Source organism: Vidua macroura, chromosome 4 (assembly GCF_024509145.1).
Source record: "Vidua macroura isolate BioBank_ID:100142 chromosome 4, ASM2450914v1, whole genome shotgun sequence".
NCBI lineage: Eukaryota > Metazoa > Chordata > Aves > Passeriformes > Viduidae > Vidua > Vidua macroura.
This window is the reverse complement of record NC_071574.1, coordinates 38,009,145-38,035,515: the sequence shown is the minus strand read 5'-3', so window position 1 is coordinate 38,035,515 and position 26,371 is coordinate 38,009,145. Positions and strand designations below refer to the sequence as shown.

General features: G+C 36.0%; 1 protein-coding gene and 1 long non-coding RNA gene across 2 annotated transcripts; one reads left to right on the top strand and one right to left on the bottom strand.

Annotated features, from left to right (window-relative positions):
- The first annotated feature begins 229 nt into the window (after positions 1-229).
- HPGD (15-hydroxyprostaglandin dehydrogenase) lies at positions 230-25,776 on the top strand. Its single transcript, XM_053975671.1, has 7 exons — positions 230-392; positions 562-685; positions 4,656-4,762; positions 15,588-15,684; positions 21,693-21,769; positions 23,718-23,881; positions 24,947-25,776. Exons 1-7 carry the CDS (start codon positions 300-302, stop codon positions 25,083-25,085), a joined length of 801 nt encoding a protein of 266 aa, XP_053831646.1. The 5' UTR covers positions 230-299; the 3' UTR covers positions 25,086-25,776.
- On the bottom strand, positions 20,688-23,282 carry LOC128806250 (uncharacterized). The gene is made up of 3 exons (XR_008436743.1): positions 23,052-23,282; positions 22,715-22,843; positions 20,688-20,788 (listed from the first exon to the last, which is right to left on the bottom strand). It is a non-coding gene; the product is annotated as an uncharacterized LOC128806250 (long non-coding RNA).
- Positions 25,777-26,371: the final 595 nt, after the last annotated feature.

Below are 26,371 nucleotides of genomic sequence, written 5' to 3'. Positions count from 1 at the left end.
AAGCTGATCTTCTCCCTGGATCTTGCTCTCCAGAGTTCGTCCAGACACTCGGGAGGACGATTTAATGACCCGCTCCGCCCCTGCTTCCCCCCGCCCAGGCAGCTCCGGGAGGTTCCCGGTCACACGAGTGGGGAGTGGGGGGGAATGAGCCGCTGCAGCGGCGGCAGCAGGAGGAGGAGGGCAGGAGGGAGGGCAGGAGGGAGGGCACGAAGGAGAGAGAAAGGAAACCGGGCAGGTGACACCGCGCTGGGTTGCTCCGGCTGGACGGGCGCGGAGCGGGCGGCAGCAGAGCGGCGGCCATGCACGTCAATGGGAAGGTGGCTCTGGTCACCGGCGGGGCGCAGGGCATCGGCCGGGCTTTCGTCCAGGCGCTGCTGGGCAAGGGCGCCAAGGTAAGTCCCGGGAAGCGCGTCCTCCCTTTCCCTCCCCTCTGTCTGCAGCCGACACCCGCGGGCGGGGGGTGGTGGCAGCCCCCGGAGCTCGGCTCGGCTCGGCGGGCGACCTGTCCGTCTGTCCATCCGCCCTCCCGCCAGCCACTCATTTTCCTCCCGCCCCGCTTAGGTAGCCCTGTTGGACCGCAACTCCGAGGCCGGACAGGAGAGCAAGGCGGCCCTGGACGAGCAGTTTGAAGCGCAGAGGACGCTGTTCATCCAGTGCGACGTGACGGATCAGGAGCAGCTGAAAGGTAGGAGGGAACGCTGAGCGCTGCGCTCCGGCGCAAGGCGCAGCGAGCGGAGCGCGCCCGGGCTGCAGCACCGGTAAGCGCTCAGCGGAGAGAGAACTCTGCGGGACAGCCTGCTCCCTCCCGATCGCTTCTGGCACCGACTCAAAACCGACTTGTTCCTGAGCCTGCAAATGTGAAATATTGCTACCAGCATTACTACCACAATTTCAGTTTGTTCCTTGGCACATCGGAAAGGAAAGCCAAAGTCATTTCCATTGAGTGTTGTGGGTGATATTTTTGCATGAAAGCCTCTGCAGAAGATAATTGCTGTTTTATGAGTAATATATATAAACTTTAAAGCTCAGACTTGCTTTTTATGAGGTTTCAGTACAGATTCCAAGCTGCATTCCCTCGTCACAGGAGTAATAAATTCTGTGCTGGGTTACAGTGCTCTTTACATACAGCACACTTACATTCATTGTGTGCGGCCACAACTGAAAGAAGAACTGGCAGAAAATGGCACGCTGCTTTATCATGAGGTTAACTATAGGGTAATAACATTTCACACACATTTTGCAGATGCATGGAATGAAAGCAGTTTCCCTCATGAATGATTTGCGTTTCTGTTCTAGTGGATAAACAGTGTTCCCTACTGAGTATCATCTAACATTGATGTACCTTCATAACATTTCATAACATAACTTCATCGAAGTTTCATTATTAAATGGTACATTCATAGGTAGTGACTCAGATTCAGATTTTTACATCTCTTTTGTCAATGCCCTTTCCCCAGATTCATTTCTGCCATGCTAAACATGAATAGTTTTGGTCTGTTTTTGTTCATTACACTTCACTGGTCACTTTCTCAGCAGTGATCATTGAGCATAGCCATTTCAGAAAGCATTGCTGGTATTCCAGAATTCAGCAGTACTGTCCACTGTTCCAACATAGCATGATTATTCCTAATTCTATAGCTTTATATTGTCTATTTGTAAGAAAGATGCTGTACTTTAAGTCTGGGATCTTCTGTAATCAGCAAAATTTTTATCAGCTAGGTTGATGATTGACTTTTTCTCCAAGTGGGAGCAGTAAGGAGCAAGAAAAAGCATCCTAGGGGTAGGAATAGCATGTGCTGCTGTGTGGGTGTTGCCTCAGTGTGCCTTGTCTCCCACACCTCCTCCTTTCTTTTGTGCCAGGCGAGTACAGGACCAACAGGGTGTGAACCGGGAGCTGGAGTGAGTAGGACAGGTCAGCAAGGGAGTTTTTAGAACCAACTTAGCAAGAAAAAAAGCAATCAGAGTAAAATTGGTAGTGGCCCTTGCAAAGAAAAAGAGCAAGAACAGGCGGCTGCTGCTAATGCCTCTCCGATCATTGCATTAATCCTGCTGCAGGTTTCTTACCATAAATTTGGAATCACGTCTCACAATCCTTTCAGGATTCTGAGCTGGTTTTGTTGTTGGTTTTTTTTTGTTTGTTTGTTTGTTTTTAACTATTTTATTTTCATATTTTTCCACTTGCAATCGTAAGCTACTACTTCACAAATTTAGATTAATTTCACATTTAGGGTTAAAGGTTTTATCAGAGGAATCAGAGGAATCAGAATGCTGTACTTTATGTTAAAGGTCATGTGTGTGAATGAAGTTCCTCTTTTTTTTAACTTTAGCCCTTACAGTAGGAAGAAAGTCCCAGTACTAAAATTAGTATTTCTAAGTACATGAGGCTTATGGGCAAGAAATCATCTGCTTAACCTAATTTCAAGTCTTGCCTGTACTTTTTTCTCTGGTGGTTCTTTCACCTAATCCCCCACAAAAAAATCTCCTATCTCATCCCACTTTTGAAAACTCACCATACTTACTATTGCCTTCCAGGGACATTTAAGAAGCTCACATATAACTGGTGTTTGTGCTGACTTTGCATTGTTTTTCATACATTTCCTTTAAAATGGATCCTTCACTTAATTTTTCCTTCCCCACTCAATATTTCAGACAAACATCTGCTTTTTTATGGTTCCATAAGCACTAATTAATGTGCAATGCAAACACAGAATTATTCTAGGTTTGAAGAGGGAAGAATAAATCAGCTTATACTGATGTGTAGGTGACAACTTCACTAAGAATTTACAAGAAGAGTCTTCTGTTTGTAGATAGGTGATAGATGGGATTACTGCAGGCAGATAAACTTTTACCAGAAATATTCTAAACACAGATATGCAAAAAAAATCTGGTCTTTTCTCAATATGTAAAATAGAAAACTACAATTAGCCAAGTCTGTGTAAATTTAATTAAAAAATCATTGGCAAAATAACTATTATCCATGGTGGTTTTTGAATTTTCTAGTTCTTGATAGAATCTTTAAAACCATCTTTCTTAGGAAAGAGAGGGCTTAAAAGGGAATTAGCCAGTTTCCAAAATTTGGAAGATATTTAAGGACCTAAATTGTATTTATTTTACTCATTCAAAATAAGTTAAATACTGACTTCTGCTTCTAATAAAGCCAAAGGTTTTCATTTGCCCTAGCTGATGGAGAATTGGAAAGATAAGTGACTGAAGAGTTGAGAAATCAGAGAATGAACTGGCAACAAACATAAGAAAAGAAAAAAAAGGCAGACAGACCAAACCAGAAGATTTATTAATATTACAATATTCTAGTATAGGTTAAGAATATTAGAAAAATCTGTACCATAAAGGCAGTTGGACGAATAAAATCTGTCTCATCAGCTGCCCAGCTCTTGTTTTGATCACAAGATGAGGACTATGATGGTCCTAAAGCATTGAGGCAAAGAAAAGGCTGGTGCAGGAAAAGCTTTGTAAACCCGTGCAACTGCTGCAGTAAAAGATGGATGTTTGGAAGCTGGTGCTATGCACCTGATAGACCTAAAGGGCCAAGCACTAAAGATCAGAGAAGGAAGATGCTCTTGGGATCACCTTTCAGTCAAGTAATTTCATCAAGGCCTACCAAGCTTAATTTTGGTATACCTGAAATACTGTTGATTTTGAGTCAAACACCAAACAATGTTTTTTAAAATAATACTGGGGACGTGGTGTCTTGGTTTACATAATAGTAAATATTTAGTGCCGAGGAACAATATTTGGAGGGGAAAACAAGCAAGTTATATATACATGTCAGAAAATGTCCTCAGTCCTGGAACATCTTAGTCTGGAACGAACATCTGGAAGTCATCTCATCCATCTTGTCAAAGCAGAGCCAGGCTTGAGAAGTTTACTCCTCATTATGACATCATCACGTTTTTCTATACACATCTTTTATCTCAGTTCTAACACTGTCACCTGGGAAAACACAATGTCATTGCGGAAGTTTCCCAGTTCTCATTTTGAAATTCTTTGGAAGACAGGTCACTATTTTTATCCTCAGAAAAAAAAGGAAGATTTGAATTTGAGAAACACATTATTAAAGTGACCTGAGAAGTAGGATATATAACAATTTATCCATAAATAGATACATCTAAACAAGAATAATGATTAATTATTTGTAGTTGAAATATTCATGTCAGTTATTCATTAAATAAAAACTGTGTTCTTGGCTAAATTTGGACTGAATTAAGAATTTTTTTCTGAACACTTGAAGCTTTTGTTTTTCATTCAAAATAGATGATGTCAAATCTTGATTTTACTAGCTATACCAAACTGCTACAAATCAAGCTATAAATGCCTAAGTTATGTAATTGGGGTGCCAAACATCCTATCTAATACAAAATGTATAAGTGCTAAGAACTTACAGCTCCTGTTATCAGACATTATCAAACTGAATGAAAAGGCAACAACATTATCTTAATCCTTCCACTTTCCCTAAATATTTCTGATGTTGGTGCATGTTAGATAAAGTATTTAATTGCATGTTGCTCACTAATGTTTAAGAAAATAATGAAGACATTTTGGTATGCTAATAAACCTTTAATTTTTATGCATGCATTTTATTTTTATATCTTACTTTCCAAAGTTCTAAGAAATGTCACTCTTGGATCTTACTATAGGTGCTTTCAAAAAAGTAATTGAACATTTTGGAAGGCTGGATATTTTGGTTAATAATGCTGGAGTGAACAATGAGAAGGACTGGGAAAGCACTATACAAATTAATTTGGTAAGCATTACCTCTTTTCTCCTGTCTATATTTCAGTATTTAATGCTGGAATACAGTTAACAGCCTGTGGTTTGTACAGATTTTGCCAGATGACAGAACATTAATTATTGGATTGGCAAGTACAGCTATTGAAACAATCACCACATAACTAGTGTGTGGTGGGTCCCTAAAATTGTCTATCCAAGACATATTGCACTGTGTAGAGGCGCTTGGATTATGTATCACCAAACATTGCCTTTCTAGAAAATCCAATTATTTCCCAAATAGGTGTAAGAATTGACTGCCCAAGGCAGTAGAGCTGCATCCACAGTTGGCCAGTCTGTTTATATGAACATTTTAGAACATTTTAGTTACTTATGAGGCTCGGCTGGCCTGCATTAGAGTTGCCATTTGTTGATACTACAAGTAAATTTGTTCAGCCAAGATCTCCACACTTTCCTCACCACCCATGCCAGCATAAAATCTAAGTTTTAATACAGGTCACTTCACCATCATCACTGGTAGGAGCACACCACTTAAGGGCACTTACTCCCTAAAATCCAGTACATTCAACAAGCCTGTAAAATTAATTTTCAAACAAACTGTTACCACTTGGATATTATCTGGTATCTAGTCAGATGAAAACACAATATCTGTTTCTCAGCTGAAAAGTTTTTAATTTCAAGTACACCTCTAGGACATCTAAGCTCCAAGGAATGACTTTTATAGCATTAATAGAATTTCTAGGTTAATTAAATTCAACTTGTAGTCTACCATCTGTGAAGTCCTAATTCAATGGTGATTCAACAAGTCACCCCATGATCATACTACTGCAAAGAAAGTAGCAAAAGAAAACTTTGAAGAGTAAAATGTGGAGTTTTCTCATTTGAAATTTGTTGTACAACAAGAAAGCTCAGAATATGAAAATTAGGTGTGTTTTTGTCAAAAACTTTAAAGACAAAGATATCCATCTTTGAATTCTAATGCCTCCAAAAAAAAACCAAATGAACAAAATAACTCCAGGACAAATAATATAATCTGTACATGAGACAAGTTACAGAAAAATTAATGAGAAAATCAGTATTTGAAACAAAAAGTATTTAAGTTTCATAACACCTTTCTCTTGATTTTTTTAATATCTATTCCTTACTCATTCTTCAAGATTTAAGTACGTATATTTCTTCCTCTTTATTTAATTTCTAAAATGTTCCAAAAAATTAAACGTTAGGAAACTTCATATTGTGAAGTAACAGTAGTTTGTCATCCTCAGCGATAGGCAGCATCTAGGTTATCTCTTAGTACAGATCCCTTGAATGTAAAAGACGACTGCGTTCTAGATGACTTATTTCTCTTTACTTTTTTGTCTGGTTTTAACAAGATATAAGTTAATGTAGGCAGCCATCCACCTGTCACATTTGCAAGCAGAGATAATTAGTCATCACTGGAAATACTAAAGTCCATGTGAGAAATACGTTTGACTGTGATGCTTGCTGTCAAGGTAAATATCCTCACTTAGAGTGATATCTTAATAATTTTTTGATGCCAAGAGCTTCAAACAAAAGATGTTGAGATCCTCCTCCTACTATATTGCAGAAGACACCAAGCTGGGTGGAGGGTTGATCTGCTGAGGGGTCAGAAGGCTCTGCAATAAGGTGAAGTGCTGAGTCCTACACTTTGTCACAACAACCCCATGCATTGCTGCAGGCTTAGGGCAGAGTGGCTGAAAAGGTGCCCACTGGGAAAGGATCTGGGGGTGCTGGTCAACAGCAGCTGCATGAGCCAGCTACACTCAGGTGGTCAGGAAGGCCAATGGCATCCTGGCCTGAATCAGCAATAGTGAGGCCAGTGGGACCAGGGCAGGGATTGTCTCTCCGTAGTCAGCATTGGTGAGACTGCACCACAAATGCCATGTTCAGTTTGGGCCCCTCTCTACAAGAAAGACGTTGAGGTGCAGGAGTATGCCCAGAAAAGGGCAACAAAGCAGTGAAGGGTCTTATGAGGAGCAGCTGAGGAAGATGAGGTTGTTTAATCTGGAGAAAAGAAGGCTTAGAGGAGCCTTATCACCCTCTACAAACACCTGAATGGAGGTTGTAAGAAGGTGGGGGACAGCCTCCTCTTCCAGGTAAGAAGTGATAAGACAAAAGAAAATGGTCAGAAGGGCTGGAGGAGGTTTAAATTGGATATGAGGAGAGATTTCTTCACTAAAGGGGTTATCAAGCACTGGAAGAGGCTGCCCAGGAAAGTGGATGACTCACCATTTCTGGAGGTATTTAAAAGGCCTATAGATGTGGTGCTTGGGGTTATGGTTTAGTGATGGATTTGGCAGTGCTCAGCTAAGAGTTGTATTTGATGATTCTAAACCATTCCATGAATCTATTTTTCTTTTTTCTTATTACAAGTAATTAAGCAGAAGCAAACCATAAGTGGTCTCAAAATCTGAAATCCAAGTCTTAGAAACCTACCTATGCTTAACTATCAAGTTAGTCCCCTATTTTTTTTTCCTAAGAGAATATTATATAGTTTATACATTATTATATATGTAAGTTCACCATAAACGTCCTAATGACCTAATACAGAGTTGAATGTTGAAAAAATTTATAAATATGTGGTGGCAACTGAAAGAACATCTAAAATGATCAGAGTAGAAGTACAGTTATGTGGGTTAAATCAAAGCCACTCAAAGATCCAAATATCTCCACTCACCTTTTTGATTTGATTATTCTTTCCCTGTCTAACACCAAGTCAACTAACTAGTTTATCTCCATAAGCATTTCTATCTAGTTACTGTAATTTCTGTAAAGCAAGATATAACACTTTGTATTTTTGTTTTTTTAATTATAACCAAAAAAAAAATAGCTGATGCATGTAATATCTTCTATGGGTTGGTTCTATAAAATATTTTTCTGTTTCCTGTAGAAAGGAGCAAAATATATATGAAACGCATTATTTTAAAATGTCTCAATTTCCCTCTTGTAGGATAGTTTAAGTATTCTTTTTTTATTCCTAAGAACAGAAATAACTGCTATAGCCATACAGTGTGATACACAATTTTTTATTTTAAAAGGGGAAAAAAAATCTATATGCCAGTCGTTGTCTTAGTGATTTCATTTATATATTGATATAACAAATATTCCCTGCCCCAGTCTAAAGTACAAAGTACAAAGTAGAGCAGTACAGAGCAAGATAAATCAGAACAAACACATCTGGGGTGTGTTCTTTACGGCTAAAACAGTTCACAGAACTTGTTGGTCTTCAGGAATGTTTTTATAGAAGTGTAAGGAAGTTCTCTGATAGTACTGCTTGAGAAAGCATGAAGAAGAAGGTTCAAAAAGTGGGACTTAATTTGGAAGGAAAATGGAGTAAAACGCAATTCCTACTCGTGTCCATTACAGTTTCCTGAGAGCAAGAAAAGACAACTTGATAAAGCCGGGGACGGGGTGTAGGAAGGAGTACTGACTACTAAAATGATATTTCTATTGCAGTGCTTTCAACCATTTTGCTATATTTTGTGCTAAACATCCATCTTTTCATTACTTTATTAATACATCTATTTTTTTTTAAATTAAGTATTCCAGCAAAGCCATCTATTCCTCACCTCAAAACTCCAAATCTCATGGTGTTTACTTGATATCAGCTTGAACATCAGAGGCTTCAACTAGTGATACTCATACAAGGGTACATGCTTCTTATTACGACACATAAAAAAATTAACTTGGCAACCATACAAGAATTCCATTTTAAAGGGATATTACTGGTGTAGTTTTAGCAGTCTGTCACACACACAGATTTGTGCACAGAATAGCACAAGGGTGTATGACACATAAATTCTTATTAAGGGTCCTACCTACAGTCCTCCATCATGACAGTCTTTATTGCATTCATAAAAATTTTTGCTTAAGGGTTCAGAAATTTTATAACCTGTCTTTTTTCAGTCTTCAAATCCCTAAAGGAAGAAAAGGGCCTACATCTTTATGAGCCTTGAACATGTATGTTATTTAAACACAATTGGGTGTTATAAGAAGCTTCAATAATCTTATCTTGTGTTGATGTGGCTTTCTGGAACGACTGTAATTAGAGTGGCCCCTATAATTACAGTGTCTTTTGTCATTACAAATGCAATTAGCACATTTTACACTAAAGACTATCCCCCGAATTGCACACAGGGTCTCTTTTTATGCTCATGTCAGAGGTTTCTGAAAACTGACATAGGTTGCAGTATACAGTTAAATGTAGCAGTATTGGTATCACCCATGCTTACACTTTAATTACCTGAATTAAAAGTTTAGAGGTAATTTATGTGGCATTTTGACCACCTTACTGTTTTATTATGACAAAAAATTAATATTGTATACATATTTAAACCAATTCCCCAAATGAATTTATGAAAAAATTTGAAAGCAAAATCACAACTATCTCCTGTTTATGTGATAATTTTGCAGGTTTTAACACATTCTGGCAAAACTTTAAATTGCAGGCCAGAACCTGGGCATATCAAAACACCCCAATCATGTGGGATTCAATTATTTAAGCATTATCCAGTAAGTAGAATTCAAATGCACACATAAAGTTTCTTCAGGTATATGAGTCTTATTCTTCATTACTAAGCAAAATGTAGAAATATGCAGCAATTCCAAATTTTTACATTTTTTGTGAGTTTGCACAATTTCTTTCCATAAGTGGCAGAAGTAACAAATTTCCATGCATTTATAAAAGTCCTTTACTAAAATGAAGTCTACCAACATCATGGTTTGTCCCTGCAAAATACTTAAATTGGAACTTCAGAGAAGATAATGCACCACTGTATATTTATGTGTGACTCCTTTCAATATAGCTCATGGTGAAATACATGTTCAAGCACCTAGCAAACCTTGCAAAATCAATGTTTGCTTATCAGTAAGGACCTGTTTCTCAGAAGGCCAATTAATGTTTCAGCAGAAGACAGAAGGGTGACTAAGCAAACATCAGAAGTGATTAATTGAATTTATTTTTGTGACAAAGGCATCATGATCATCAAAAGGCTGTTCCACTGTGCGAGCTATAAAATGGAGTATGTTGCAACCTTCTTCTGGTCCATACACCTTGCTGGCCTTTCCCAGCATACCAGGAGAAATGAGAAGGACTAAACTTTCATCCCAAAGTAATGTAACCTGGACACATAACTGGATTCAGCAGCTGGAAATAACCACTACGTCCTACACTAGAGACAATGGCAAGCATCATTTCTCAGTGCTAGCAACAGACAAACAAACCAAAACAAGCAGTGCTATCGGTAGTAGATGAAATGGCATAGGTGACTGGTTTACTGACAACTCAATGGCTTACTTGCCTATTCTTCAGCATCATTTGATGTCAGAGGACTAAGTGTCTAGGGGGAGATGTGGCCAAAAAATGAGAAGTGACACCTTGAAATTAGTAGCACAAGGATCAATCCTCTAAGTACATAAAGAAGCCTTTAGGTATAATTATTTTTGCTGTTTATATTGTACTAGGAAGGACACAGTTACTTACCTTAATAGCACAGTAAGTCAATGAAATTTTTAGCTTATGGTTTTAATGCATGTTTACAGTAACCAGTGTTGAAGTATAATGAAAAGCAAAGGTATCAAACTAAAAATGTAAGACCCGCTATCAAAACGGAATACTATTCCTAGGTCCTTCAGGAATGTTGAGGTGTATTGAATGAGGAGAGGGAACTAAAGGAATCTGCACCATAAAAGACTGAAGCACAGTGTTTCATTCCCACATTGTAAAAGAGCTATTGATTTGTAGCAAGTTATCTAATCCTGCTATATATTCCTTTCTCCTTTCTGCCTCTTCCTCTTTAAACTTCGTTTTCCAGAGTTTGAGTTGCAAATTCATACTCAAGAGCTTAAAATTTTATTTTGTATAGCAATCAAACTAACCTATACATAGGAATGCCAAGGAACTTGCATGCTTGCTCTAACTTGTCTACATCCTAGAAAATCTACATTAAAAAAAAATTAGTCCCACCTTCCTGTCCAACAGCAAAATGCTAAAATTTTCCATGAATATCACAAGCAGCACTTTTAGTTTCAGAATTTTGAAGTTCATTGTACACAGTTAACAAAGTACTTTTAAATGTTTCCTTATAGAGAATAATTGTTTTACAACATCACTCTATGACAGGCAAATGGTCTTGGGTCAAATTCCAGCTCTGTGCTAACCTGCTTTATGAAACCACAAGTTAGCGGCTCTTTCATTTTTGCTCAGTACCCCTAGCACTGAGCTATCTTATCTCAGGAACCTACATAAAATGCTACTATTTTGTTTTCTCAAAGGAATTCATATTACCATATCACCTTGATATCAATTTAGTGCTCATCTTCAGCACTGAAGATGCTGATGTATTTTCTCAGCATGAAGTACCAGATGTATCTGACAAGTGGTGGCAAGCAAAACCTTATTAAATAGGTGTGAGAAACTATGTCAGTTGGAACAGCTGCCCTGAAACACTAGGAAAAAAAGCACTGTGTACTCAGTTACTTTCAAAGCAATTGTCACTTGAAAATGATGATGATTAATGATGTCCTGGGCACCATCACCAAAAAACACTTTTTTTTTTAATAGATAAATCTAAAATGAAATACAAAGTATGAAAACTGACAAATATAATGTTGGAATAGAACAACATTGTACACATTGGCTGGCATTATTTCCTAAAGGTGGAAAAAATTAATTAGTGCTCTACTGAAGACTCTCAGCCTAATTAGAATCAGAGTTTCAATATATGATTTTTTTAGAATGATAGAATAAAAGCTATACAGCCAAAAGACACATATAAATCTGAAGAATCAAAGATTTTTTAAGTTTTAGTTCTGATTTTGACACTGGCAACTAAAGTGCTGTTTTAGAAATCATTAAATAAATTACAGATTACTGATATGTTATTCTTAAAAGCAACAGCAAATATTTTGAGTATTTGCACAATTAGTTTGCAATGTTTACCATGATGTCAGATATCATATTGGATTTATTACTGTGTGATACTTCAGCATGTCTGATCTCCTCTAATTTAAATCTGTAAATTAATGCTAGGACATATAACCACACTCACCAGTATAACTTTATTTAAAAGAATCCTAAATTTTCTGCTGGCAGTTGAAGAGTAAAATTGCCTCCCTTGAGAGCACACTCAGGCCTCCAGTGCACCTTAATGGCCTATCTTCATTTTGTGCTGTAGTAAAACACTGTATATTGGTAAGAAAATAAAGAGCAGTGTTGCTGAGATATCATATGTTTGTCAACATCAAGAAGAACTGAAATTTAGATTATTTTCTGACTTCAAGGATACTAATTTTCCATAGCCAGGATAAAAACAAAAACAAAAAACAAAAAAACCCAAAAAAACCCCCCAAAAAAACCCCACAAAACAAAGAAAAAAAAAAAGTAAAAAAAAAAAACCCAAAAAAAGAGGTAAGAGGCAACTCTACCAATTTTTGATTTACCTACATTTAGTTACAAAGCTGACTACTTTGATACTCTTTGTTGACATATTTATGAAAAACCCTTGAACTAATTGCAGTTGCAAACAAAGGAATCATAAAAAATTCAGCTCTAAAATGCCTTCCTGTACAAAGTCTCCCACCATATTTTCATCTTACTCTGAGTCAGACAACTTTTTATTAGGTAATTTTAAATTTAACTCTCCCAGAATTTTTATTCAATAGATAATCTATAAATTATTGTTGGTTAAGAGCCTGGGATTAATTTATTAGTCTTAAAAGTATGATTGGGGAACTGCACAATCTAAAAATATTTTTAGTTTCTTTCATTTAATTGAAAGGAAATGACATTTTCATATCCTAAAACCAAAAAACTGGGTTCAGAAAACACATACATTTTGAGAGGACTGGAGAGAGGTGAATTCTTTCAAGAGAATGGGACATCCAACACACAATAGAAGAAAAGTGCCATCTGCTGAGAGTGCAGGCAGGTTCTTCTCACCCTGGCTATGTGGTTCAGAGTTTACCTGCAGAATAATTCTGTATTTTATCAACCTAAACATCATAAATAGCCATTTGACCCAAGATCAGCCACACTCAGTGAGGTTTTTGTTAGGATCACAGATGAGGATTACAAGGGTATAGCAGGTGTAAGGGGCAATATCCAGAGGGAAGTCTGCATTTATCTTGAAGACCACCTCTCACAATGCATTTATGTAAAGGAGAACATGTCTCCAGCCACTTGAAGAAATACTAAGTTAATGGATTCCAGAGGGAGAAAAAGAACAATACAGTAATTTTGATTGGAAAGCCAAGCTACCCACTTTTTTCTCGGTTTATAATTGTGGTTTGGCCAAGGACTCATCTAGCTCTATTATCTCTGAATTAGAAGGAATTGAAAAGCCTTGAAGGAGCCCCAAGCTACTTCCTTCTTCAACTGATTTATTTTCTCTAATTATCCTAAGTAGAATTCTCCTTTTCTGCTCAGCAGGCTGAGCCACTGCTCCAGGGCATGACAGGACCTGCACCTGCTCTCCAAAGACAGCATTAACCCCTTTCTTCCTTAAATATCTTCTGTACAACCTCTCATACATATATATATATATTAGAAAACACACTCCACTCTTAAGCCCAAATCTAATTTTGGTTGAGGTGCCAATAAGTTTATGTTCAGAATAAGTATATCTTATAACAACACTACTGTACATTAAATCAAATTTACATGTGACAATCAACATTAAACAGCACTAGATCAACCTTTATAAGGCTTCTGCTACTTTCCAGGAAATGCAAGAGAAATCTGATTTTGTTTGGTATGTGTCAAGATACCAAAGACGATTCTTTTGAAAGTTTCTGTTAAAGCATTTAATCAACAGCATCCATTTTAAATTAATCAAAATAATTCTTAAAAAATGATAGCTTAACCAAGACTTTCAAGGAAAAATTTAATTTTTTTCTTTAAGAAAAAATTTAAAATATTATTTCAGAATTTTAAAATAGTCATAATTTGTGGAGTTTTACACTATTCCAGGAAATAGATATTCTGAAAATATATTATTATAAAAATATCTCATTAAGTGCTGAAACTATAGAAAATGAGAAAAGCTGATTCATTATCAAGATTCCAAAACAAACTTGGTAATGAGGTCTCAGGTTGTTGTATCTCTGTCAATGGGCAGCCTCATGTTAATTGAAAAATCAATCAGTGATATTAATAAAATCAGACATGCATTCTTCCAAATCTGATTCCTATTAAAACCAAAAAAGCATGAAGGATAACTGACAATAAATTAGAAGGACTACTTTATATTTTGTAACATGCATGTCTAAAAATATCAGCTAATGAAAATGGAATATAATACCCATCTCAAGATTATTCCAATTTTGCTTTAGGAATTTAGATAATGACAGAAAAATAGCTAACATTCTGATTTTAAAAGCTTTTTTCTTTTTTCCCCCAGTTTCTCTAGTCACTATCCATTAGGTTTTAGACAAATACAGATTCTTCACTGTGGTTTTTTTTTATGGGAAATTTCTGTCTCCATTATTCTGCAGGCCTTCTCTGGTCAAAAATATTGGAACAATCATGCACACTTCACCTTTTGGACATCTTAATTTATTTGGGTCAATAAATAGCACTAAACACTCAAAAAGTACCAATGAAGTTCTCATTTAAAAGCTGAAATAATATTTCCAAAAGACTAAAAGTGTGTCTCAATGTATTTGTCCATTTTAAGTAGAAATTGTAAAGCAAATATGAAATTCTTCTAGACAGAGCTAAAAAAAAAAAAAAAAAAGGGTAAATACTTGTGGAACTCATCACTATTGCAGTAATACCTGGAACATTTCTCTAAAGTTATTATCTTCCACCAGGAACCATATCTGCTGCCTTTTTCTTACTATTCATTTCACTCTCAGGTAAAGTGACTTTCTGGGAGAAACTCTCTCATGATTCCTCCAGCAGGCTGGTAACCCAAGGCTTGGTGTGTCTTTGGATGTGTCAGTTTAAAAGTCTGAAGCTCAGTGAGAGGAATCTCAGCAGAATTTCAAAAACAGATTTTAAGGAATCAAGATGATACATACAGGTCTCAGAAGTTTGTTTTTTTTTTTTTTTCCTTGAAGTTCTGTCTTTAAAAAAAAAATGTTTGTAAAAATCACAGCTAATATTATGCTAACAATATCTCACATCTCTTAGAATGCCTTTTTTACCTTCTCTGTATTTGCCTGTGGGGGCTAACTGTCATTTGAGAGGAATGGTAAAACTCCTGTAACTTTAGTCAGAAAATAATACACATTTTTAATATCTTGGGACCAGAAATATATCATGGTACTTAATCCTAAAAAGTGTGAATTTCTTTTGATTTGAGCCTAATGCAGTTTTAAGTGTTAATGTTATCTTCAGATAAAGTCAGTACATTTTTTATAATATAGAACAGGCTATCTCAACAAAAATGATGGGATTTAGATTGGTTCATCTGCCACTTATATTTTTAGATAAATATATGTGTTTAATCTCTAAATTATTTACTTACTCTTTATTTAATTTCCTTCAAAGCTCTTATTCCGCATTTCAATATTTTCATTTGTTTATTTATATCTTATTAAGAGAAATAAGTAAACTACTATTACTTCTATCTATAGCAATTATGCTTCTGAAGTTATTGAGTTGCAATACTGTGGAGTGTCTCTGTGCTTACAAACTTCAAAGTATAAATAAGATCACTGGTAAAGCAATGCAGGTTCTAAGCACCACAATAAAAGTAAGTTTCAGTTTGTAAAAGCACAATAGATATTTTGAATAACATCAATAATTCAGTAAAATAATTTGAATAGTTTCAAATAATCTTTGAATATCTTCAATAATTCCTTCCTCTCTATACCAGACATCTGTGATCAGAGGAACCTACCTTGGCCTGGAATACATGAAAAAAGGAAATGGAGGCGATGGAGGAGTAATCATTAATATCTCATCCTTGGCAGGTGAGAAAATTTTCTGCATGAACAAATTCTGGTGGGTTTTCTTCTTAAGTAAATGAATCATACTGGTCAGTCTTACTTTTTCTTCTTTTTATGGCCCTCTCCTGTTTAGCAATATTTTGAACTGGTTTTCGTCGTAACAATAGAAGGAATATCAAACAACCACAAATTTCATTTGTTTTTTTAAACACAATTCAGTAGAAAAAAACTCAGTAATTTTCCAACCTATCAGTCTTGTATTTAAAATCTTGAGCCTGATGTAAATTTCTCCATTCAAGTCCAGAGGAACACACATGTAAGAATCTCTAAGGCTAGACTGTATCTAATTTATTATCAAAGATTGTCATACACACACTCTGTTCCAAGTCCTTTCAACTGTGATCTACCTGTACTTGAGAAGTCATAAAATTAACACTCATATTTCACCAAGCTTAAGCAAGCACTTTCTTTGCTCACTATTTATCTATTCTATAACTGTATTTCAATTTATTGGTATAACAATTGAATTCTATGGATCCTACAGCAGTTGGGGGTAATGTTGCCCCATTGTGAGGCAGAATTCTGCACTATTTCCTTTAACTATACTCAGTGTTTTAGTCACTCTTTTAGTCACACTTTTAGTCACTCCCAGCAAAAAAGCACAGCTGAGGGGGAAACTGTACATGGAGAATGAAGTCACCTGACAACCCTCCTCAAAAATGTTGTGGGGTAGCACTTGCATTCTCTCTTTTTTGTTTGGAGCGATTGTTCTCTTTCTACTGTCATACTGCCTGTGAAAATAATACATATGATACCTGACACTCTGATTGTCAGAGGGGTATTTTCGTGCCTGTGCAGATGATGAAATCCTAGTCATTTCATTCCAGGATATTCCTACGTGTTTTAGCAATAAAAAGCCAGTTAAGATAGCACAGGCTACAGTTAACTGATTGTGCACAGGTGTGGATGTTCTGAGTAGTTTTAAGTTCTCCTACAAACCTTAGCTTTTGTGATAAAAAGTCCAGTTCACCCTACTGACATAATGCGTGTGGATCTTGAGGATCTGACTTAATGCATGCAGGTATATCCAAAGGGTGAGAGAGTCTTATTAAAAGACTCCATGTACCTTTAACTCAGCATTTGTCATACATTGCCTACTGACAAGTTTGTCTCTATAAGCTGAAATGGACATTGTATTGGGTCCAAATTAACCTGAAGGAAACTGCTGTTTCAGTGCAAGAGGTCATCAACACAAGTAAAATATTAAACATGTTCGCAGAGACACTGATGCCCAAGGCAGTGCTTTAAAAAGGGTAGGGCTAGCAAGTGGTTTGATTCCTTTTCTAACTGGTCTCAAATGAACACAAAATTATTTTGTTTTTAAGACCTAAAGGCTTGGCTGTTCTGTTAAGACAAACAAAAGTTTCTTTGCTTTGTTTGGTTTTACATGGTTTGTGTTTAACAATTGTTTCCAAGGTCATAAGGAAAAACACACTTTAAAAGCTAACATATACTAATTTTTAATGTTTATTTACTTACTACTGTTTGTGCTTTGTGATTGTAATTCTCCTTTCCAGTCTGGAGGTCTAAATCCTGCAGTTTATTCCATATATGAAAGACAAACTTCCATTGGCTTGCTTAACATCCCCTTCAAGTGCTTTCTCAGAGCTAGCTTCTGTTGATCATTAAACTTCTGAGTGGTTTTGATCCCCACTGTCCAAGTTCTCTGTAAGATACAGACAGCAAACCTTCCTATGTCTTTCTGAGCAACAAGAAGAGTTGTGCATAGTGCTTAGGTAAAATTCAACAATACTTCCTCTGCACTTCAATTAGCTACATTAATATTAATCAGTACATCACCATGGGAATTTTGCCAGTGATTTGGACTAGGCACAGAATCAAGCCGTACAATATTACATTTCCAAACACCCATGGTACTACCGAAATTATTTCTTTGAAGTGGATGCTTAAAAGTGTTAATTCAGCTGGATCAAAGCCAGAGCCTGTCTATCCAGTAGTGAGGCTTCCTTTCTTTAGTCTTGACCCCAGACTTAAAAGAGGGAGAGAAATATGTGAGCACATGCAACAAGCACTCAACTATGTCTCAAAGCTACAAAATTTAATTTTATTTGATTTGTGCATTCATATCAAGAAGAAGTAATTCTGCTAAACTGAGATAATGAGAAATGTGTTTTACTTCAAATTTGGCTCCATAAAAAATAATTTCAATGATTGCAGAATTTTGTATTGGAATAGACTTAATTTTCAAATTCAAGTAATAAAATATTCTAAAGTTTCTTATGTAGTAAGCTACACATGGTACCTTTAATTGCATTTAATTGAATAGTTACAAGCAACAGAGAAAGCATAAAAAACCAAATTTAACTCAAGAGGCTGTTTAAATTATTAAATTTAACATGGTCTTTTACCTTGTGGTGGCTAGTACCTGTACCCTTTTTGCAAAAGGTAAAAGGGCAAAAGGAATTCAAGTATGGCACACACTTTTGTTTTGATGGATTTCATATTTTGAAGAAGGTTTTCTGTGAAAATGAATTTGTATTTGTCTGTATTGTAGCAGACAAAAAAAAAAGTCTAAGTATTCACAGAGGGCTTAAAAAATGTTGGAATTTTTTGCATATCATCATGCTACTTTTTTGAGAGGCTTTTCAATGTGTAGTGAATCTGGATGCCTTTCTGTGGCACGGCCGTATCGGTGGTTTGACTGCACCCAACTTCAAACATTCAGATTCTGCAAACAGCTGGTTTGCCTTCCCATTATTGAAAGCTGCAGCCACAACAAATACTTAAAGTACCTGTCACAGCAAACAAGCTTTTTTAGGACCAGATCCTATACGTATTATAAGAACAAAACTAAGCATATGGTTACATCACCAAGAAAGGACTCTGTCACAGTGATACAGAAGTGTCAATGGCTGTACAACTGAGGCCTTCAGCTCAGCATCATGACAGAGCTTCTGGTCCCTCACCTTTGTGAAAAGGAAAATGCTCAGCAGAATCTGCCAGAATGAGCTTAACAAGAATTATAAGCTATTCTATTCAGACTTCAATCCACTACAAAAAAAAAAAAAATCATAGAAATGGCACAGCTTAGAATTTTTACTAGGATTTTTGTTTCACCTTTCTTTTGGCACTCAGGAAGATTAAAATGATGTCATGGGGGTATGCAGAAAGAAAACCAGAAAGGCCAAAAAAAAAGGCTAATAAATCTTATTCAAAGAGAGGAACTTACTCAAATCTCTGAGAGCAACATTTTCAGTGGGAGAGCGTAACTGGGGAAAAATGCTTAATTCTGTTTTTATCAAAGTTCTTTCATTTCTTCAAAGTGGAATGAAAGGAAATACTGGTTTCAGCAAACCCTACTGATACAATTCAAACTTGCTGATAGAATTCTCCACCCCTAGTATTAATTTCTCAGGATGTGGCTATTGAAACTATTGACCATGACAAATAAGGAGTTGCATTGAGACACCTGACACCATATCTTCAATGGCAGAGTGCTCTTGACACCAACAAGGAGAGTAGAATATAAGCAAGGGCAAGAACTGTCTCTCTCAGCCTGCCAGGAACTGAGAAAAATAGAACAAAGACGTTAACATTGGAGCACAGGATTATTGTTGGTCTGCTTGAACTGGTTATGGTAAACCAAAGAGCATCTTGAGTCATCATGAAGTCATTTTCAATTCGCCATGCAGCAACATCTAGAGAGAGAGAAAAATCTAGCCATGGCAGCACCCCTCTCCTCCTCATCTGAGAGATTAAAACCCAAATGTATCATTTTCCAGAAGTACACTGACCCATCACTATCCATTTGAACACCCCCCTCTTCTTCTCCCCGTTATTTTGTGCATAATGGTCTCTAGTCTGTTTCACTGCCATTCTGATTTGCATAAGATAATTAAATATTCATGGCAGCAGCAAATAGAATCCAGATTTTCTAACAAACGAATGCCCTAACTAATATGTCAGGAACTCATCTCTGCTCACTGGTTGAACAAACATGTGGGCAGAGCAGACTCAATATGACACAGAAGTTTATCATAAAATGCTGGCTAGGAGTCACTGGGACACACCACCAGCAGAGGCCCAGCTCTTCCTAGGGCAGCGAAGTGGCTCAGGGCTGGGAAGCCCGCACTGTGGTTCTGAGTACTGAACTCAAGCACAAAAGTGAGACAGGACTGTTACTGTTTTGTGTGAAGAATGCTAGGACTAGTCTTAGATACTTTATCAAAAAGTGAGATGATTTTTTCTTGGTTCTCCACTTCAGCAAAGATAATTTTAATTAGAAAGTAGCTGGTTTAAAAAAAACCCCACTATTTGTTCCTCTCTTCCTGCCTAGGTATTCCTGCCGTCTTTGGCATTTAAGTAAGTCTTTGAACCTTATTGCACTTCATTATTGTGAGCTGTGCCTTTCCTTTGTTTATTTCTTGACTTTGTTTCTCTTCCCTCTCAAGTAAAAGGTGATTTTTCTTACTGTAGTTAAAAAATAAAAATAAAATTACTTCTAAATTCTTCCTCTGTGTTTTCCCATAGACTTTGTCTGTTTTATTTCTGTCAGCTGCAGCCTGCTTAGAATTTCCTTTATTTAGAGCATGTACTTGAGAGTTTGGGGTTTTTAAAAAATGGTATTGTATTATTTCTAATGTGCCAATATCCCAATGTTTCCAATAATCCGAAGAATGGTGATCCTCAAAAGTCAACAGATGAATATAAAGCATTTGTTGTGATCACAACCCACAAGAGACAGTACAACAGCCATTTCATAAAGTGAGTTCTTAAGCAGAAGCGTAACATTAATCCAAGCTAAGCAAATAAATACAATTTTAAAAGGACAACCAGATAATAGGTTAAGTTCTTCATTTCCCATTATTTAACAGTGCTGCTTTCACAGGATCATCAAGGTAGCTTTTAAATCAAGCTAAAACCTTGAAGCTGCCAGGTTGGTAATTAGAGCTTTGTGCTGTCTTACAAAGTTCTTTCTGTTAGACAAAATAGATCCCAGTCTGGCATATATAATTTTTCTGGCAAATCCATACTTAGAGCTAGATAGCGAATTCTTCATCTCCGCTGAAGTAAGTCACACCCCTTCTTGAAAGTATCACCTTAAGATCTGAAGTATGAAAGATTAAAAAAAAAATTAGTTATTAATTTGGATTATTTCCATTAGAATCAAACATTAAGGCATTAAAATTACTATCCTGTTTTACAATAGCACATCCAGGAAAACATTTTATCCTCTAGCTTTCAGACAGGCTGAAGTTTGCAATTCATAAGGGCCTAATTTTCAGGGGGAACTACAGCATCTATTTGGTCCAGTTCAGCTTTCATTGTACAGTAGAAATTGTTGGCATAATTGGTGGAAATGAATATGTGCTCATGGTGCATCATTTCTTCTTGACTAGCTTTTTGCCATCTATTCAGTCTTACCAGAATTAAGTTCTTTGTTTTCTTCCAAAACCTCTGTTCTCTCTTGTTTCTCTACAACAAATGAAAATTTTGTGCTCTCCCACTCAGACCATAAAGGTTTACAGTGTTAGCAGAAAATGTTTATTTTGCTTCTCCTATTCCCACACTTCCTCCCTGAACACACTGTAAATGATTGCAGGTATCCAGTTCACACATTAGATATCAAAGCCTACCTAAAAGACTTTGCTCCTCACTATACTTTAAATACTTTACTCATTCATAGATGCCTCAAAAATCTCATTCTTGAGATTTTGTGGACACAATTTTTGTGAACACAATTTTCCAGATTGTGTCCTCTATTTTAAGTCATACTTCATAGATACAACTTTTAAAAGTTATGCTTTTTTATTACTCTTCTTTTGCCTGCATATTTTTATTCATCTAATTTTTTCTTAGCCTATCCCAGATTACACAAAATAATTTACAAATGTCTACTAATCCATTTTGTTGCATCTCTGTCACAAATACACTGTAGACCTATACGTGTGTTTAAGGTAATCATAAAATAGGAATATGCCGCATCTTCATTCAGCTTTTTTTTTTTAAAGGACTCATGCCTGCTGCATTCCAGCCTGTGTACTGTGCTACAAAGCATGGTGTCATTGGATTCACACGGTCCATAGCAGTAAGTATGCGTTTTCCAAAAGGGTGTCAGCAGCTCCTTGGGAACATGCTTACATTTTTCATGCTCCTCCTCTGTAGCCACACAACTGGAACTGAGTTTATGAAAGAAAACAAAGTGTGCGAAACAGTGGAGGTTCCCCACTTTCACAAAGGGGATCTGAAGATGCAATTAGCATGGCATCTGTGTGTTTATGACCAATTTGAGGTTTGGACAACATAGAAGAAAGATGTTGCAAAGTAATTTAAGGACAGTAAGAGGCATCCAAAAACAAAATTCTAATCCAAGTTTTAAAAATATTTTTTCAGAACCCTGTCCCAGTCATTTAACATTTTGGTTTCCTTATTTTTAAGTCAAGTCAATGACTTTTTTTAACGATAAATAGACACTGAAGTGTAAAAAAGTTACTTGAACATATCATTATTTATTCTTACTGACTCTTAATACTCTGAAAATGAAAAATGACACATTCAGAATGGGACATGTAAGATGACCACATTATAAGTTTCAGCCTCTAACTCCAAAACTTTCTAGTTAAACTGAACAAGCAGTGTAATAAAACAACTTAGAGGGAGAAAATGCTATTACACTTTAATAGATTAACTTTAAAGATAATCTGCTCACATAAGATTTCCAATCTGATTTCCATAATTAAATACCTGAAATTATGCTATCAATTTATTAACATTAATAGCCATATTGTATACCCCCATCCCCACACAAATAACTCCTTTATCAGATTAGCATAAATAGTGTGGATAAGTGTTGCATATATCATATTAAACACATCAAGAACATGACACCAAGTTTTCCATTTTTGTTTTCTCATTAGAAATATAAATATCACCATCTAAGCACAAAAGTAAATTAGAGGAAATGCTGTCTTTAAGGAACACGAGAATGCAGAAGAAAAAAAGAATAATAAACATAGAGAACTACAGTATTTACCAGGAAAGGCACTACAGCCTGATGTTGGGCAGGTCTGATACCTTACATGTAGGACTTCAGTTTCTTGTCTCCCCAGATCAAAAGAGCAGGCTACCATGCCATGAAAATGACATGTAACTTACATAATACCTGAAAGGAGTCCATTAAATGTTAAAATAAATAGAAAACAGTGCTTAACAGTTATGGCTATTCTTGGATATATCATGTATAGTTCATCAGTTCTGTGCTACTTCTAAGTTCATACAGCTCACCCAGTTCATTCAACTCATACCTGGATGTTGATCAGACTTTTTTGCTACATGCACACTTTGTTAGAACCACAAACAAGGGGTCCTACCTCTCCCAGAACAACTTGTACTTCTTTCTTGCATCATGTTCCTGAGCTGCTTCCTGAAAAAAAAATCAGTTCACAGGGACTTTCCAGTGGAGATGCTCAGTGATAGATTCATACCTTGGCAGGGACAACAGAGCAAGTAGAAAGGTTTAGCATTACAGTCGTAGGGATAGAGAATATATTGTATTTCTGTTGATGTGAGGAAGGTATCTTAATACAGTATCTTAAAGATTATTTTATTTATTTTGGAGTTTTCTTTTAATAAAAAGAAGCTGCTATAAGATTGGAAGCATACATTTGGGAGAACCTTTTCTTGGTTTTGCTTAGAAGAATTATCATTACCATAGAATACTGTCAGTGACATTCTAAAGAGCACTAAGAACAAAAAGTATTAGGAAAAAAAAACCAGCTTCATGGAAAGAGTTCTGATTTCTTGTAGAATTATTCTCCTAACAAAATAAATGCGTTTTTTTTTTCCAGGTAATCTAGTATGATTACTAGAGAAAACGTGCTTCAAACTTATTTGTTAAAACAATCAGTAGTAACAAAATCTCCTTACTTAGCAAGGCTGAAAAATACTTTGTCGTAAATTTCATTCTTTGAAAATTTGCTTACACAATACTATCTTAAAATGTTGATGACAAATGCCTACCCCTTTCTCTTTTCTAGTTAGCTGCTAACATGGAAAACTACGGTGTGAGACTGAACACAATTTGTCCAGGATTTGTCAACACACCAATTCTTCAGTCAATAGATAAAGAAGAGAATATGGGACAATATTATTCATACAAAGATGAGATAAAAAATATGATGCAGTTCTATGGCGTGATGGAGTAAGTCAAGTCAGATACTATGTTGGTTTTGCACTTTGTTGATGAAGAACAAGGACACACTTTCAGCAAAATTAAACAGAAGGGAAATACTGCCTCAGATAAAAGACTGTCAAATGTGTTATCTGTATAGAAAGAAAAAAATAGCAGATATCTAAACCTATTTTAGGAGCACCATCTGCACAGTGATGTATCTCTTTATGCATTCCCATTTCCCAGCAAAGTCTAAATCAAATTATCAAGTTAAATATAGTGATTTTAGTTTTTAATAGTCTTTGGTGTTCCCTCATGAATTTGTTTAATCAAACTTCTTGTGAAATACAGGGTATATAATTTGCACAGAATTTTCACAAAATTGTCAAGTGAACCAAGATAGAAATCAGACCATGAACTGACAAAATTGGATTGAGAGTACAATAGCAGCCACGATGGATCAGATCAAAGAGTTACCTGGCCCACTGCATCTTGCCAACGAAGGCCAAAACCAGACAGCTTGGACAGACTGTGAGAACGTGGCGAGCATAAAGTTATATTCTTTAACATTTTCTTAGCTTCTAACAATTAGCTTCCAAGATGCTTCTGCACAAAGGAAATTGTATGACTGTGTTGTTTCACCTATACTTTACTTTATGTAAAATATTTTGCACCTATTGACTACAGCAAACTGCATGTGAAATTATCCTTTATGCTAATTTGTATGTCTGCTCTGCTACAGAAGCAGGATAAATCAACAGCAAAGAACTGCAGAGGATTGTGTAAGGATTACTTTTGTCCATTTCCCTGACAGCGAAAACTTTGATAGGAAGCCCAGTGGCAGCTGGATGTCCACAGGCATTTATCAGAAACTAGAGCAAACAAATGATGATAAAAAGTAGCCACTTTAGATGTATGTCCTGATTGAGAATACACATCTCTCCTGAAACACTCATACCACCTCTGCTTTTCCTCAAAATAAATTTGTTCAAATGCCTTTTTTTTTTAATTTTCAGATATATAGATTTACATTTAGTTTCTTGTCCTTTTTACATGTTCTATTATATCATAACTCTGAAATAACTTTTTTTTCAGCCCATCACTAATTGCTGAGGGATTGATAACAATAATTGAAGATGATACTCTAAATGGAGAAGTTATGAAGATCACAGCATCCCAAGGAATTCATTTTCACCAATATGGCCAAACACCTTTTACATCATCAAAGAGATAAATAATTGTCTTGAGCTAATTCTGTTTGTCTTTTCTTAAATAGAAAAAATTTTGAAAATATTAATTTCAGGGAAAAATATTAGTGTTGCTTCTAGATCAGTGACAGTGTTCAAACATTTGCATCCTAATAACAAAGAGATAGGTGAGAAAATCTGTTGTGGGAAGATGTTACCACACTATTCTGATTCTATAAGCACTAGTAACAGTATTTATTTAGTAGAATAAAAATACTGCTCTGAAGTCTTTTTTTTATTATTGTTTAGTAGTAGGGGCCACTTTTTTTTCATTCTGGTTGTTCTGATCTACGTACTCCAAGCATAGTTTAGTTGATCTGACTTAGTTTGTTATAATTCTTTTCACAGTCATGCCTACTTATTTACATCTTGAATTCTTCAGACCAGGAATTCAGTTCAGGAATCTAAATCACAAATGTAGCCATAAGGAGTTAAGAATTAACTTTCTCTTATGAAATGTTAAATATGTGCAGCTTAATATGTTGTATATCATACAAGGAAGTACAGGTTTTTAACTTCTTGGATTTTAGATTTTTATAAAATATTTCAGAAATATTTTTATTTTCTTTTGTAGATATATATATGTGAATTTTCTCACTCTGTATATACAAAGATGAATATTTTGGCATTGATTGAAATGTCTGCTTGCCTATTAAATCTTATTTTCTAAACCTTTAATTTCTTGCCTTCATTGAGTAAAATCCCAATTCAATCCTGAATAATCTGGTTTTTATCATGTTTTATACATGTGCCTTTTGGTTTCACAGTACATATTCTCAGATATAGCATGTCATATAGTAGCAATAAAATAGAATAAAAATTGAGCTTCCTACATCCTGAGCAGTACTTCTGAATCCAGGGCAATCCTCAGCTATATTTATGCAAAAAAAATCTGCATACTTCATGGGTTACATGCCTAACAAAAATAATTTTTTGCATGGTAATTTAATTCGGCTCATAGCATAAGAAGATTTGATAGCTCCTGGGAAAGCTGGAAAGTTAATATTCACCCTTCTTAGGAGTACTGACTTTAATTCCACTGATTTTTGCTACTGAAAGGTGGTAACAGTAGTTCTTACCTTCTGTGGAAGTCAGGGAGCAATAAGTCTGTTTAGGGAGAAGAAAAGAAACAGACAAGAAATTCACATACTTTGAATTGCTCATCCTTCTCCCAATGCCTGCATTTTTGGGTATGTTAACACTATTTTTAAAGCCCATTTTGAATGCACACAGGATGCTAGCCACACCTTTAGCATCCCTGACAGCATCCATT